The 13206-nt window shown below is 46.1% G+C and overlaps 1 protein-coding gene across 1 annotated transcript; it reads right to left on the bottom strand.

Moving 5' to 3' along the window:
* Positions 1–9769: 9769 nt before the first annotated feature.
* Positions 9770–12825, bottom strand: LOC127574334 (transmembrane protein 74). The gene has a single exon (XM_052023258.1). It carries the CDS (start codon positions 12814–12816, stop codon positions 12064–12066), a length of 753 nt encoding a protein of 250 aa, XP_051879218.1. The 5' UTR covers positions 12817–12825; the 3' UTR covers positions 9770–12063.
* Between the last annotated feature and the right edge of the window lie 381 nt (positions 12826–13206).

Here is a 13206-nt window from a genome sequence, read left to right as displayed (position 1 = left end):
TCCGTTTAACCTCGGCTCCTGCTTGCCTGAACCTTCACATGACTTCTGGGAGAGGTGGGACTGGGGGAGAACCGAGTGGTGCTGAGCCGGGAGAGATCTCCGGGCCTCGGCAGAAGCTGGGGGTGAGCGGTAACGGCGATGTCCCTGATTTCCTGGAGCCGCTGCAAATTCCGCCGGGAAACGACAATTACCCGGAGCGATGAAGGTGACGACGGAAGGAGAGGGTTAATGGGCCCTCACAAAGGGTGGTCCCGTTGTCACGGGGCTTCCTCACGATGGTCCCGCGCTCCCTCCTGGGGGACAGTCAGCCAACACGTCCAGCTCCGATCTGACCCGTTCCCTCGCTCCCTTGAGGAGGCCAGATCTCTTCCCCCAGCTCCCCATGAATCCTCGCATTGACTCTGCTCTCACCGCCTTGCCAGAGCACAGAACCCAGCGGGTGAATGAGGGTACGCACCCTCCGCATGTACCCTCATCCCCAACCCATCCCTTTTCCTTCCCTTCCCTCCCCTCCCACCTCCCTCCCTCTCCACTCCTCCCCTCCATCCTCCCCACCCACCCTCCCCCTAACACCCTCCCTCCCTCCCCTCTGGTCGTGTGCGACCTCTTCATTCCGACCTCCCCTTCCCAAAGCGGCTTCTCCTCATTACCTCCATCAATCCCCCCCACGATTGATTTGAACACCCCCGCCCCCGACCCTGTACCCCAGAGCAGTGAATGCACTCACCGCACCCACCTCTCCCGCAGTGGTTGCCTCCAGGCCGGATGAAGTGGCCGTGGGAGCTCAGGGGCACTGAGCTGCTGGGTCAGTGGTCGCAACCTGCCGGGTGGGAGCTCGGGGGCACTGAGTCCCCAGCAGGACGAGGTGCAGCGCTCGGGCGGTCCCGGGGAGAGACACGCGTTGACTTTGTGGGACCCGGGCGGTGCCTGGGGTTTCTGCAGCAGCTCCGTGTCCAGGTCGGGAGTCGGTAATCCGTTCCCGGGACGGCTCCTGTTTCAATGTTGCTGACAGGACACAGGGAGGGAATGGGTCTTCCCAGGAAATCTCCCCCGGGCCGTGAGCTCGGGGTTCGGGTCAGGGACGTCCGTACTTTCCCGCCGCTCTTCAGTTAAAAGGCGAAGGAGCTTTGATTCCTCCGGCACTACCCCTCCCACAGTGTGACAGTCCCTCAGTACTGCCCTCCCACAGTGCAGCGCTCCCTCAGTACTACCCCTCCAATAGTGTGACACTCCCTCAGTACTGCCCTCCCACAGTGCAGCGCTCCCTCAGTACTACCCCTCCCACAGTGTGACACTCCCTCAGTACTGCCCTCCCACAGTGCAGCGCTCCCTCAGTACTACCCCTCCAATAGTGTGACACTCCCTCAGTACTGCCCTCCCACAGTGCAGCGCTCCCTCAGTACTACCCCTCCCACAGTGTGACACTCCCTCAGTACTGCCCTCCCACAGTGCAGCGCTCCCTCAGTACTACCCCTCCAATAGTGTGACACTCCCTCAGTACTGCCCTCCCACAGTGCAGCGCTCCCTCAGTACTACCCCTCCCACAGTGTGACACTCCCTCAGTACTGCCCCACCCATTGTGTGACAGTCCCTCAGAACTGCCCTCCCACAGTGCGGTGCTCCCTCAGTACTACCCCTCCCACAGTGTGACACTCCCTCAGTACTGTCCTTTCCACAGTGTGACACTCCCTCAGCACTGTGCTGGACCCAGCATGGATTATGTGTTGATTTATCCAGTGTTCCTGAGCCCTCAACCTCTGCTGGAAGCAGCTGTCCCACACTGAAGCTCCCTCCAGACTCCCGCTCATGCTGCCTCTCCCTCTCCCCCTTGTTTCAATTTTGCTTCTGAATACATTTCCTGAAGTTGAATTTCTATTTATGTTACCATGCCCTTGTTTGGCTCTAAGCTCGAACACAAATTGCTTTAATATTTATTTGCTGTTCATAAGTTTTACGTGAAACATTTTCCTCTTGCATCCTCTGCTCTACTAAAGGCACTGGGTCCATTGCTGGATTTTCTCACTGCTCACTGAAACGATCACCCTCCACTTTCCACCTATGATCATCTCTGCACACAACCCTGACTCTACATTCAGGCTCTCAGGAACCTCCCAGTGCAGCTGATTGGACAGTGGTCAGTTCCCACTGCCCTGCCCAAAGGTATGGAGGACTGAGGTCAACTGGGCAATGAGCTCGAATTGAACATCTTACCAATCCAGTGACTTGGAACACGTGAAGCACAGTCTAATACCAAGCTCTCAAGAGATAGTGCATGTCACTCTGAGCGTAAAATAAAGTCATTGCATTTGTCTTAAATGGTATCATGTTCGGTTTCAATGTCCCAAGATTCATTGCTGAATTGGGTTTTGCTTTGTACAGCTCCCCACGGTGAGTTTGACTCTTGGTGTCCATTCATTGCCTGTGGCTGGTCCTTTGGTTTGCAACTTTGGATTTTTATGGGTCCTGTGTGGGAAAGGGTGATTAGTTGGAAATGTAGGCCATGCAGTAAATGAAGTAAATAAGGCCACATTATATCACCTACCCCTACACCATTACATCACTGAAAAATTTTCATTTGAACAGTCGATATCACCTTCATCCATACAAACATGTGAATTAGGAGCAGGGGTAGGCCATTGGTCCTCAAGCCTTCTCCTTAATTTATTAGAAGCATTGCCGGTCTGATTGTAATTTCAGCTCTGCATTCCCATCTATTCATGGTATGATTTCACCTCCTTTCTTATCAATTACCTATCTACTGTTGCCATAAAAATATTCAATGACTCTACTTCCACTGCCCTTTAACAAAAAAAAAATTCTGGTCTCACAACAATCTGAGAGAAACATAAAGTGACCCATCAAGTTGCCCATTTCAAACATAGATGAGGCAAGAGAACCAAAGGACTGCAGATGCTGGAATCTAGATGAAAAAACAACGAGATGCTGGAGGAACTCAGCAGGTCAGGCAGCATCCATGGGGAAAACCAGACTGTCAACATTTCAGGTCAGGACCCTTCTTCAGGACTGAAGATAGGAAAAGGGGAAGCCCAATATATAAGAGGAAAAACAGAGCAGTGATAGGTGGACAAAGAGGAGAGGCGGGGTGCGCACAAGGTGGTGATAGGTAGATGCAGGTAAGAGACAGTGATAGGCAGGTGCAGGGGAGGACGGGAGAGTAGATCCACTAGGGTATGGGTCAAAGTGAAGGAGGCAGGCGGCATGGGGGGGGGGAGAGGAGAGGAGAGAGAAAAAATAAGCGAGGAGGAAGAAGAGAGATAGGCTAGAATAAGGCAAAAAGTCTCCTACATCATGATATTTGCTCTCCCTCAAAGATTGGTGGAAGCAATCTCTGAATAATTTTAAAACAGGGGTAAGTAGATATTTGATAAGCTCGGTTTCCATGGGCAAATGAAAATGTGGGATTAAGGTTACAGTCAGATAAATCATGATTTTATGAACAAGCAGGTTTGACGTGCTGAGTAGCTAAATCCTTCTAATCCCTATCTACACGTGCTTGCAATCTCACAGTACAAGAGAAAACCAGTTGCCCCCTGCTGCCTATATTGGTTCCTTAAAAGAGCTCTATTTCCTCTCCCCTGAAAGTTTATTTGATTCATTTTAAAGACACTGTTAAATGTTTTCTTGCAGATCACAACTTGCTGCATGAAGACATTTTCTCCTCTCCCAACTGGTTCTTTCCCCTTTATTCCAGGTCCTCTGGTCAATGGTCCTCCTGCTCTGGAAACATTTACTCAAAGTCTAACCAATAACTTTGGATGCCTCTCACAGCTCAACCACCACCCCTTCCCTCATCCTTCTCTGCTCTTTAAAAAAGGTACATCATACCTCTGGTCTCTCCAGCAGTGAAATCCCTCATCCCTAGTACTGCTTCCACGGCCTCTCCGATCCCAGCTGTGCTCAGACCTGCATCAGCTGAGGCTTAACCCAGTGTTTTATAACAATTTAGCATAAATGCCTGAACAAATATTTCTGGCAGCAAAATATACAAATTAATTTGCTGCTTTCCTCTCTTCCCATCACCAGCATTTACAGAATTTACACTGAAGGCAGAGGCAGACATTCAAGGAAAGATTTCTGGAGCTGGTGATAAATCTAGTCCTTCCTTCATGTTTAGGAATGAAGCAGCTGGGAGTGGGAAAAATTAACAAAAATGTTGGTTAATCTTTGAATTAAAATTGATTTGATATCAAACAAAGGTAGTTGTGTAAAGAATAAGGCAATGTGCTGAATATTCTTAAAGGTGTAGGCAAAGGTTTTATCAGTGCAGTAACAGTATAGCTGAAGATATTAACAGTGCTGTAATGGTATAGGCAAAGACATTATCAGTGCTCTAAACTAAACATGGTGTTACAGAACTATAACCATATTGGTGAGGGTATTATCACCTCTGCAATGGTACAGGCAAAGGGTGTTAGCAGTTCTGTAAAAATATAGTGAGGCTGTTATTAGAAATGTAACACCCTCTGTGGAGGTGTTAACAGTTCTAGAACCATATAGGTGAAGGTGTATCAGTGCTGTATCAGTAAAGATTAAGGTGTGACAGCACTGTAATAGTATAGATTAAGATACTATCAATGTTGTCGGAGTATAGGCAGGGGTGTTACCATTGCTGTAATATTATAGGCCTTGGGTTGATTGGGCAAAAAGGTACTTGAATATCGAGACCTCAGACCTGGCACAAAACATGGTCTATTGGGCAACAGTGATCCCTGCCCCCCTGTATGCTTCTGAGACCTAGACTGCCTCCAGCAGGCACCAACCACAAAGAACTGGAGAGATGCCACCAATGCTGTTTCTGCAAAATCTTCCAAGTTCACTGGGAGCATAAATGAACCAAAGTCAGTGTCCTCTCCCCTCCAATGTCCCCAGCATTGAGGCCCTACCTACACTCAATCACCTACATTGGTAGGCAACAACAGTCATGTGCCTGACATAGGCTCTGAAACAGGCACTCTATTCCAAGTAAGAGGTTACCAGGAAGAGAGTGATCACAAGATCACAAGGCAAGGGAGCAGAAGTAGGCCATTTGGCCCATCGAGTCTGCTCCATGAGCTAAAGGAAAACAAAAAAAAGAAAAAGGAAAAGAAAAAAGAAAAAGAAAAGGAAAAAAAGAAAAAGAGAAAAAAAACTATTCCTTTCTAGCACCAATTTCTGGCCTTATCCCCATATCCCTTGATACCTTGACTAATTAGATACCTATCTATCTCCTCCTTAAATGCCTTCAATGATTGGGCTTCCACTGCTGTACGTGGCAAAGAATTCCATAAATTCACTACCCTCTGACTAAAGAAATTTCTCCTCATCTCTGTTTTAAACCGGTACCCTCTAATTCTAAGACTGTGCCCTCTGGTCCTGGACTCGCCCACCAAGGGAAACAGCCTAGCCACGTCTACTCTGTCCAGGCCTTTCAACATTCTAAATGTTTCTATGAGGTCCCCTCTCATTCTTCTGTACTCCAGTGAGTACAGTCCAAGAGCTGACAAACGCCCATCATACGTAAGCCCTTTCATTCCGGGAATCATCCTTGTAAATCTCCTCTGAACCCTCTCCAACATCAGTACATTCAGTGGAAAAGATTCAAGGATGTGCTGAAAGGAATGTAACTTTCTCACTGACTCCAGGCACTCTGGCCCATGGACATTCAAAATGGAGAAGGAACATTCAAACTGGCATTGAGAACCTCGAATCCATGCATCAGGAGATACAAGTGGTGGGAGGAGTGGACCACCCATTCACCCATCCTTTCAAATACTCCCTGTCCCATCTGTGGAAGTGTATGCAGTTCCCACATTGGCATCAGTCACCTTAGAACCCACAGCACCAGACTGGAAGCCAATCATCCTCAATCACAAGGCACTGCCTAAGTAAAAGAAGGCGAATGTTGTAATCAAAGGTGTTATCAGTGCTGTAATGGTACAGTTGAAGGTGATATAAAGTCATGAGGGGCAAGGACAGGGTGAATGCACACAGTCTTTTTCCCAGGGATGGGGAATCAAGAGGTTACTAGGAAGAGAGTGGAAAAGAATCAAGAATCAATGCAAATTCCTCACTCACTCCTGGCATAGGTTTAGGGTGCGAGGGGAAGGATTTAAAAGGGACCTGAGGGGCAAGTTTTTCACAGAGAGAATGGTGCGTATATGGAAAGAGCTGCCAGAGAAAGTGGTTGAGGCAGGTATAATAACATTTAAAAGATACTTGGACAGGTACCTGGAGAGGAAAGGTTTAGAGGGATATGGGCCATACTCAGGTAAGTGGAACTAGCTTAGATGGGCATCTTGGTTGGCATGAGCCAGTTGGGCTGCAGGGTCTATTGCCGTGATGTATTACTCTATGACTCTATATCATTACTGTAATGGTATGGGTGAAGGTGATGTCAGTGCTGTAACGGAAAGGATGATGGTGATATTAGTCCTGAAACAGTATGGGTGATGGTGTTTCATTGGTGCATAGCATAAGGGTAGTCGGTATTAGTGCTGTCATCATCTTATATTTTTTCATGTGGCCACATATATACATTCAGGTACAGTTCCTCTGGTCCCAGGCTCTGTGTTGTGGGCTCTGCTCCCCTACCTATCATATAAAGCAGATTGGTGGAATATATAAATTTGGATTCATGTCAGGAGCCAGTCCTATTTTTAGCTAAGGTCCTATCTTCACAACCAGTCTTCAGCTCTAACCCATTGGCTTCATATGCTTGACTGTTGTGCATGTCTGTCTGATGGCCTGTGGTTTATTCTCTGGTAGTGACTGCATCAAGTATCTCAGCACCAAATGGCTGCAAGGAATAGAAACACATTGATGTCAGTGATAATGAAGCACCAGTTGATCAGATCTTGTGAGGACCTTACTGTGAGCCCTGGCAATCAACTGGCACTCAGCACATATGTTCTATTGGCAAGTGTTCCCTGGTAATCTGCTGCTGGGGTGTTTCTGATCTCTGGGCTTTTGTAGAGTGAGTGGGAAGTAGCTGTGGCACAGATTTCAGTAAGCAGTGTCAAAGCACTGGTGCTGGCAGTTTGTTACCCTGACAGCTGTCCACAATCTCCTCCAGGGTCTCCTGGCAATTAAATCAGCACAGCCTCCTCCACAGAGGATCTGTGGAGTGTGTGAGAGCAGGAAAGCCACAGCACGACTCCTCAACCAATCCTTACTGAAATGTGGTATTTCTAAACCAGGAAGTGTAGATTACAAAATTTAATTCACTGTAAAATCAGACAAAATAATGTGAGGAGAAAATATGGGATTGAGAGAGACAGCGGGATAATGAAAAAGAAAGGGATGTTTTTAGCATTTTAAGATCTCCAACAATAAATCAGATCTGACAGAGGAAGACTCTGCACCCCATTGTTTTATAAACCTCTGTAAGGTCACCACTCAGCCTCCAGTGTTCCAGTGAGAATAAACCCAGCCTATCCAATCTCTCCTTATTACTACAGACCTCCATTCCAGGCAACATTCTGGTGAATCTCTTCTGCCCTCTCTCTATTGCTACCACATCCTTCCTGTACTGTGGCAACCAGAACTGTACACAATACTCCAAGTGTGGCCTAACCAATATTTTCTACAGCTGCAACATGAGCTCTCAGCTGTTAAACTCAATGCCTTAGCCTATGAAGGCAAGCATGTCAAATGCCTTCTTCACTACCTTATTCACCTGTGTTGCCGCTTTCAGGGAACTATGAACTTGCACACCAAGGTCCATCTGTACATCAACACTCCTAAGTCCCTGCCATTTGCTGTATATGTCCTGTTAGTGTCTGACCTCCCAAAATGCATTACCTCACACTCAGCTGAATTAAATACCATTTACCACTACTCTACCCAACTTTCCAACAGACCTATGTCCCTCTGCATCATTTCACAACCTTCCTTGCTATCTGCTACTCCACCTATGTTTTGTGTCATCAGCAAACTTACTAATCAGTCCATTCTCATCCAAACCACTTATATATATGACAAACAAAGGTCACAACACTGATCCCTGTGGTACACCACTGGTTACAGACTTCTAGACGGACAGACATCCCTGGACACTACCCTCTGCCCCCTATCACCAGGTCAATTTTGGATCCAGTTTACCAACACAACTTGGATACCATGTACCCTCACCTTCTGGACCAGTCTATGTGTGGGACTTCCTAAGATCAAGGTAAACCATGTCTAACATTCCCCTCAGGTGCTCCCATATCCCAAAGGTGTGCTGGCTGGTTTGGTGTTCACCGTAAATAACTCCGAGTGCTGGTGGGTGTTAGGGGAGAGTTGATGGGTGCATGAGGGAGAATAGGTTTCAGGGAATTAAGGGGGGGGATTGGAATTCCTCTCAGTGGCAACAGAGACTCAATGGGCCAAATAGCCTCCTTCTATTCATAACTAAATATGAATGTTAAAAATTTAAAGAGTGAATATTTATAGTTTATGGCTGATACTAAAGTAATGACCAATCCATTTGAAAGTAGTATTCTTGTCTGAAACTCAGAAATTGATAGGCCCTGCTGTCAGTGCAAGGGTTAATAGGACAGGATTTAATTAAAACAGGGCACCGTGTCTATCACATTGCAAAAAGGACAGGTTTGTTTCTGTGGGGACTGTCACTTTATTTGATGTATTATTTACGACTGCTGTTTCATACCATGCAATTTAGATATCAAAGCAATGAAAAGATGCTGACTGGCAGAATATCCCATTGCATTACCCGCAGAAAGGATGAATTGAGCATCTGTTGGGGCTGTAAAGCAATGTGTGTGTGATGTCAAGGCAATCCTTCATAAGACCTCAGCTTTGTGCTTGTGAATTTGTCTATAAAATATCTCTCATCTGTTCATGCATATTTTGTAAAACAAGCAGTAAATTTCAAAGTTATTGCTTGGCCACGAATATGGACAGATGTTGTTCAGATAATGTTTTGTAGTGTTTGAAACACTTTGAAACAATCCAAAATATTAAAGAATGCATAAAATCAATCTATCGCTATTCAGCTTTGCAATGTTATGTTTGGAAATAAACACTAGAGAGAAGGAATCTATGCTTTATAACTCCATCAAACAACACAGTTCTCCATCAGCATAAAACTTCATACTTCTGTATGTGCTTTATAATTCTTTACTTTAGAGTTTGTTACAATATTAAGCTTGGCTCAATGGGTCGCTATAGACTCTGAGTTTAAAAGGTCATGGGTTCAAGTCCCTCTCCAGAGGCAGGAGGTCAGCACATATTGTACCATACTGACCTCCTGCCTCTAAGACAAGATTCTATATCAGGGACCATCTTCTGCCTTGAACAAATGTGAAAGATTCCAGCAGCTGTGCTCTCTCCATGTCCCTGCCAATGGTCATGTCTTCATGAACAAATCAAGACTGTTTATCTGGTTTTTATTATTTGGCTCTTCATGGAATCTTACTGTGCTCAAACTGAGCATCACATTACAGTTTATCAATCTGACTATTATATTTCCTACAACCTGGCTGAATTTTGCATGTTCTTTATTAGCTGCAATGTATTCAGTAATGTTCTGAGAACATAAAATGTAAGTCCTTTATTATTAGGAGTTTTGCCCGAAGGTATTAATCTGATTATAAAACAGTGGATTTAAATGCAGAACTCTGAAATCTAACTACTGCACGTTGTTTATGTGACATGGTCATAATATGTTCAATAGTACTCTAGTGAAAATTAACTACTACTGTTATGAAAATACTTTGAATGCAATTGAAAAAACATTTTATTTAAATCAATTATTGTTGTTAAATTTTTGAACCTAGCAGTAGAATAAACAGGATAGTTTAGTAAGGCATTAAATACTTGCATTAAATATGTTTATATACAATTCATACTTATACATAATGTAATGGGAGTGGTCATCATTCTTCAAACCTGCAAAGATTTCATGGGTTCCTTGTAATTATGAAGGGCTTGTATAATTCATTTGTCAACACACAACCTGTGGTACAGAGACAGACGCTGACTATGACCTTCATAGTCTAGAAGTCACATACAATTTAAATCTGATTCACTCCTCAAATCATGTCATTATGAAAGGAAATGTTTCACTCAGGAGTATTGGCTCAACTGTCCTTGGTGGAGGAAGCACAGGGTCAGGGCAATGGAGGAGGAGGAAATCCTTTGCTCAGGCATTGAGGGAGTGAGACGCTAGGCTGTTGATCCACCCTGCCTATTGTGGCCCGGAAGCAGCACTGCAAGGAGTCCGGGAATGAACATAAGATGATTAAAAAGGAATTGGACCAGCTTCAAGAAGCATCTTATCAGTGGAAGGGAGGCGTAGTGATTTGTGTCTTGAGGATTTTATATAATATTGTTCTTGCTTCTCATTGTTATTCTCCTTTTAGGAGCCCAAAACATGCTACACGGATTCCTCCATTAAAGGAACAAAGCAAGATTATCCCGGTGGCCTCTCTAGAGCCCGTATCAATGGCTGGTGTACATAAGAGACATGAACATTCTTTGGAAGGGATCAGACTAAAATGGAATGAGACAATGAACGCTTGCCAACAACTATTTCCCCTTTTGAATGTTGATCCTCCTTCCATCTTTACATTCACTTAATGAATGCCATGTTTCATGATAGAAGTTGTCTCATTTGATAAAGTATAGACTATGGAGAATGTATAGCTCTGGCCATTAGTTTGCATTTTGGAAACAGTTGCATTTTATCTTTACAAACAAATGTAATTAAAGGAACGTACTGTTTAAACAAAGAGCTGTGAAGTAGAAGTATAATTTAAGAATGAAATAGCACAAGAGTTGTACAATCTTGTCCAGCTGGCAATATTTTTCATGGGTAAAGTGCTGTAGCATATCTCTATAAAACAAAATCAAATGAAATTGAGATCCTTTTGAATATTAGTTGCAACTCTGGTAGATTGGAATAAATTAACCTGCAGTTAATACGATGGAGGGTCTACAGACATATGTGGTTGTAAATAGCTCAAATTATTGTTGCACAAGTCACACACAGAGAAAGAGGAATGCAGTCTGGAAAAGCAATAGTAGGACATTGTAGCACAAATGAAGCCATTTGGTCTAGCAGACTCGTGCTGGCTCTGTGCATGGTCTATCCAAGGCTTTTTATCACTAGGTAATCATATGGCCTTAAACCATCTTTTCTTCTGTAAGTCAAGTGTTGGAAAGCTATTGATTTTCAGTTAAATTAGAACAAGGCACCAAAGTGAAATGACTGTCGGTGAGGAGCTGGGAGGAAATGGATCACCAGGACTCATGCTGAATCCTTAACTCATCTATTCTGCCCAAGGTGCTTACTGACCTGCCAACTGTTTTCACTTCTGATTTTCTAGAAAACAGGAATAAATCAATTGACCCTAAGAACAAGAAGAAAAAAAAGCTTTTCAACCAAACAGTGGGAGAGTTTAATTTGGAATTAGCCATGCGTGAGTTTGAAAGGCTGATTGTGAGTTTACCAAGCTGCTTAAAATCCTAACTCATGTTGTTGTAAGTACAGAAAAAAAATTCCTCTGATGGGGAAGTTCATGAACAAGGGAATATAAAACTAGAGCCAGGCCATTCTAGGGTAGTGACAGGATGCAGGGAGCATATTTTCCTGGAAAAGACTCCACTATTAGGTCGGAGATAATGGAGGTGTCATGTTTGTGAAACAGGTGAAAGGCAGTAAGTGGAGATCTGGTGCAGATCACTGATGATCGAACAAACTTGAGGGGCTGAATGGATTCCTCCTCTTCCTGTGTTCCAATGAATAGATCAGAGTGCTTGAGCCAACAAGAACATCTCATGTGGGTGGAGGAACAGGTTACTGGACTTGTGATTGGTTTCCAAATTCACAAGTGCTGACACGCCGATCCCAGGCAGCGTTGAAGTAGCCGAGAAGCAACAGGACAGGCGAGTGGTCAGGCATCAGGACAGAGTGGTGGACGCTTGGGCATTTCATGTCCTCTCCCCAATGTCCTTCGCAGAAGAGGGGGAACTGGGCTGGGCTTGTTTGGCTTTTATCAGACTGGCCAGTTTTAAAATTGTACCATGTGTAAAGAACGAAGTTTAGGACACACCATACCATTAGTCGATAGTGATCATCTCTTCTGCGCCCAGTGAGAATCGCTGGTTGGGGGAACCCAGGCGGAAGTTGAAGGACCCATAGATCTTCCCCGACCTCCCAGCCAATGAGAACGTCTGGCGCCGGTACAACTCGCCTTTGCAAATGGATATCATCAGTAAGGTGGACAGGAGCATCCCGCCGAGGGTCAGGAGTCCAAGGCCAGCGATCACGCACCTGTCCAAGTGAGCTCCCACGCGGGCGCTCTGCCGCTGCAGTCGCTCCATCTCCCGGGCTGAAACACTGTCCGGATCCACGCTCACATCCCGGGGGATCACGTAGGATATGATGACCAGGGTGATGCCACTGCAGAGAAAGAGCAGGGCGCTGATGAAGCCATAGTCCACCGGGGAGTCGGAGAGCTCGGGCGAGCTGTCCTCGGAGAGCGCGGAGAGTTCCCGCAGCTCCTCGGGAGCCGGTCTGCCGTCGCCGCAGGCGCCCTGGTAACACGGAGGGCTGCAGCTTCCGTCCGATAGCGGGGAGCAAGCACGTTGGAGGTTGACATTTTCGTCAATGTAGGAGAAGGAAGTCTCCAGCTGCTGGTCACAGCACACCTTGGAGTCCGGGCGCGCCGCCGCTTTACAGCCCGCACTCTGGAACGGCGCTGTCCCTGGTGCTGAACTGGAGACCGGGCCATGGAGACCCCAGCCCAGTTCCTTCCAATGTCCGGGGTGCGCCCGCTCCTCGCCCAGAAACACTAACTCCACCGAAGTCATGATCTCCCTCCCGCCTCTCACTCGCAGAGAGTGTCCTTCAAGCCATCTCCGACAGCGACCAGCTGCACCGCAGGCACAGGGAGTCGCGGATCGGCATAGACTGGACAAGGAATCGCCTAGCGCCACTGCCCCTCCGTGCTGCTAAAAGTCACACAACAAGCCGCGTCCTCCATCTCCACTGTCCTGATGTCCGTAAGTCACTCCCTCGCCCTGGGGAAATGCATTTCACTGTCCGTTTGTAGACTCTGATAATTGGCAATTAGCCGATCCGAGACGTGTCTCTGTTGACATAAAGGACACATTCGCTGTAACGATGGACCAATAGCGTGGTCTCGCTCGGATTCTCTACTCAAAGTGCTTCGATGCACTGTGGATGCGCGGGTTCCACCC

Source organism: Pristis pectinata, chromosome 9 (assembly GCF_009764475.1).
Source record: "Pristis pectinata isolate sPriPec2 chromosome 9, sPriPec2.1.pri, whole genome shotgun sequence".
Lineage (NCBI taxonomy): Eukaryota > Metazoa > Chordata > Chondrichthyes > Rhinopristiformes > Pristidae > Pristis > Pristis pectinata.
This window is presented reverse-complemented; position numbering and strand designations above follow the sequence as displayed.

Excerpts from the sequence above, each read along its gene's own strand:
- LOC127574334 (XM_052023258.1), bottom strand. The coding sequence starts at position 12,816 with ATGACTTCGGTGGAGTTAGTGTTTCTGGGCGAGGAGCGGGCGCACCCC.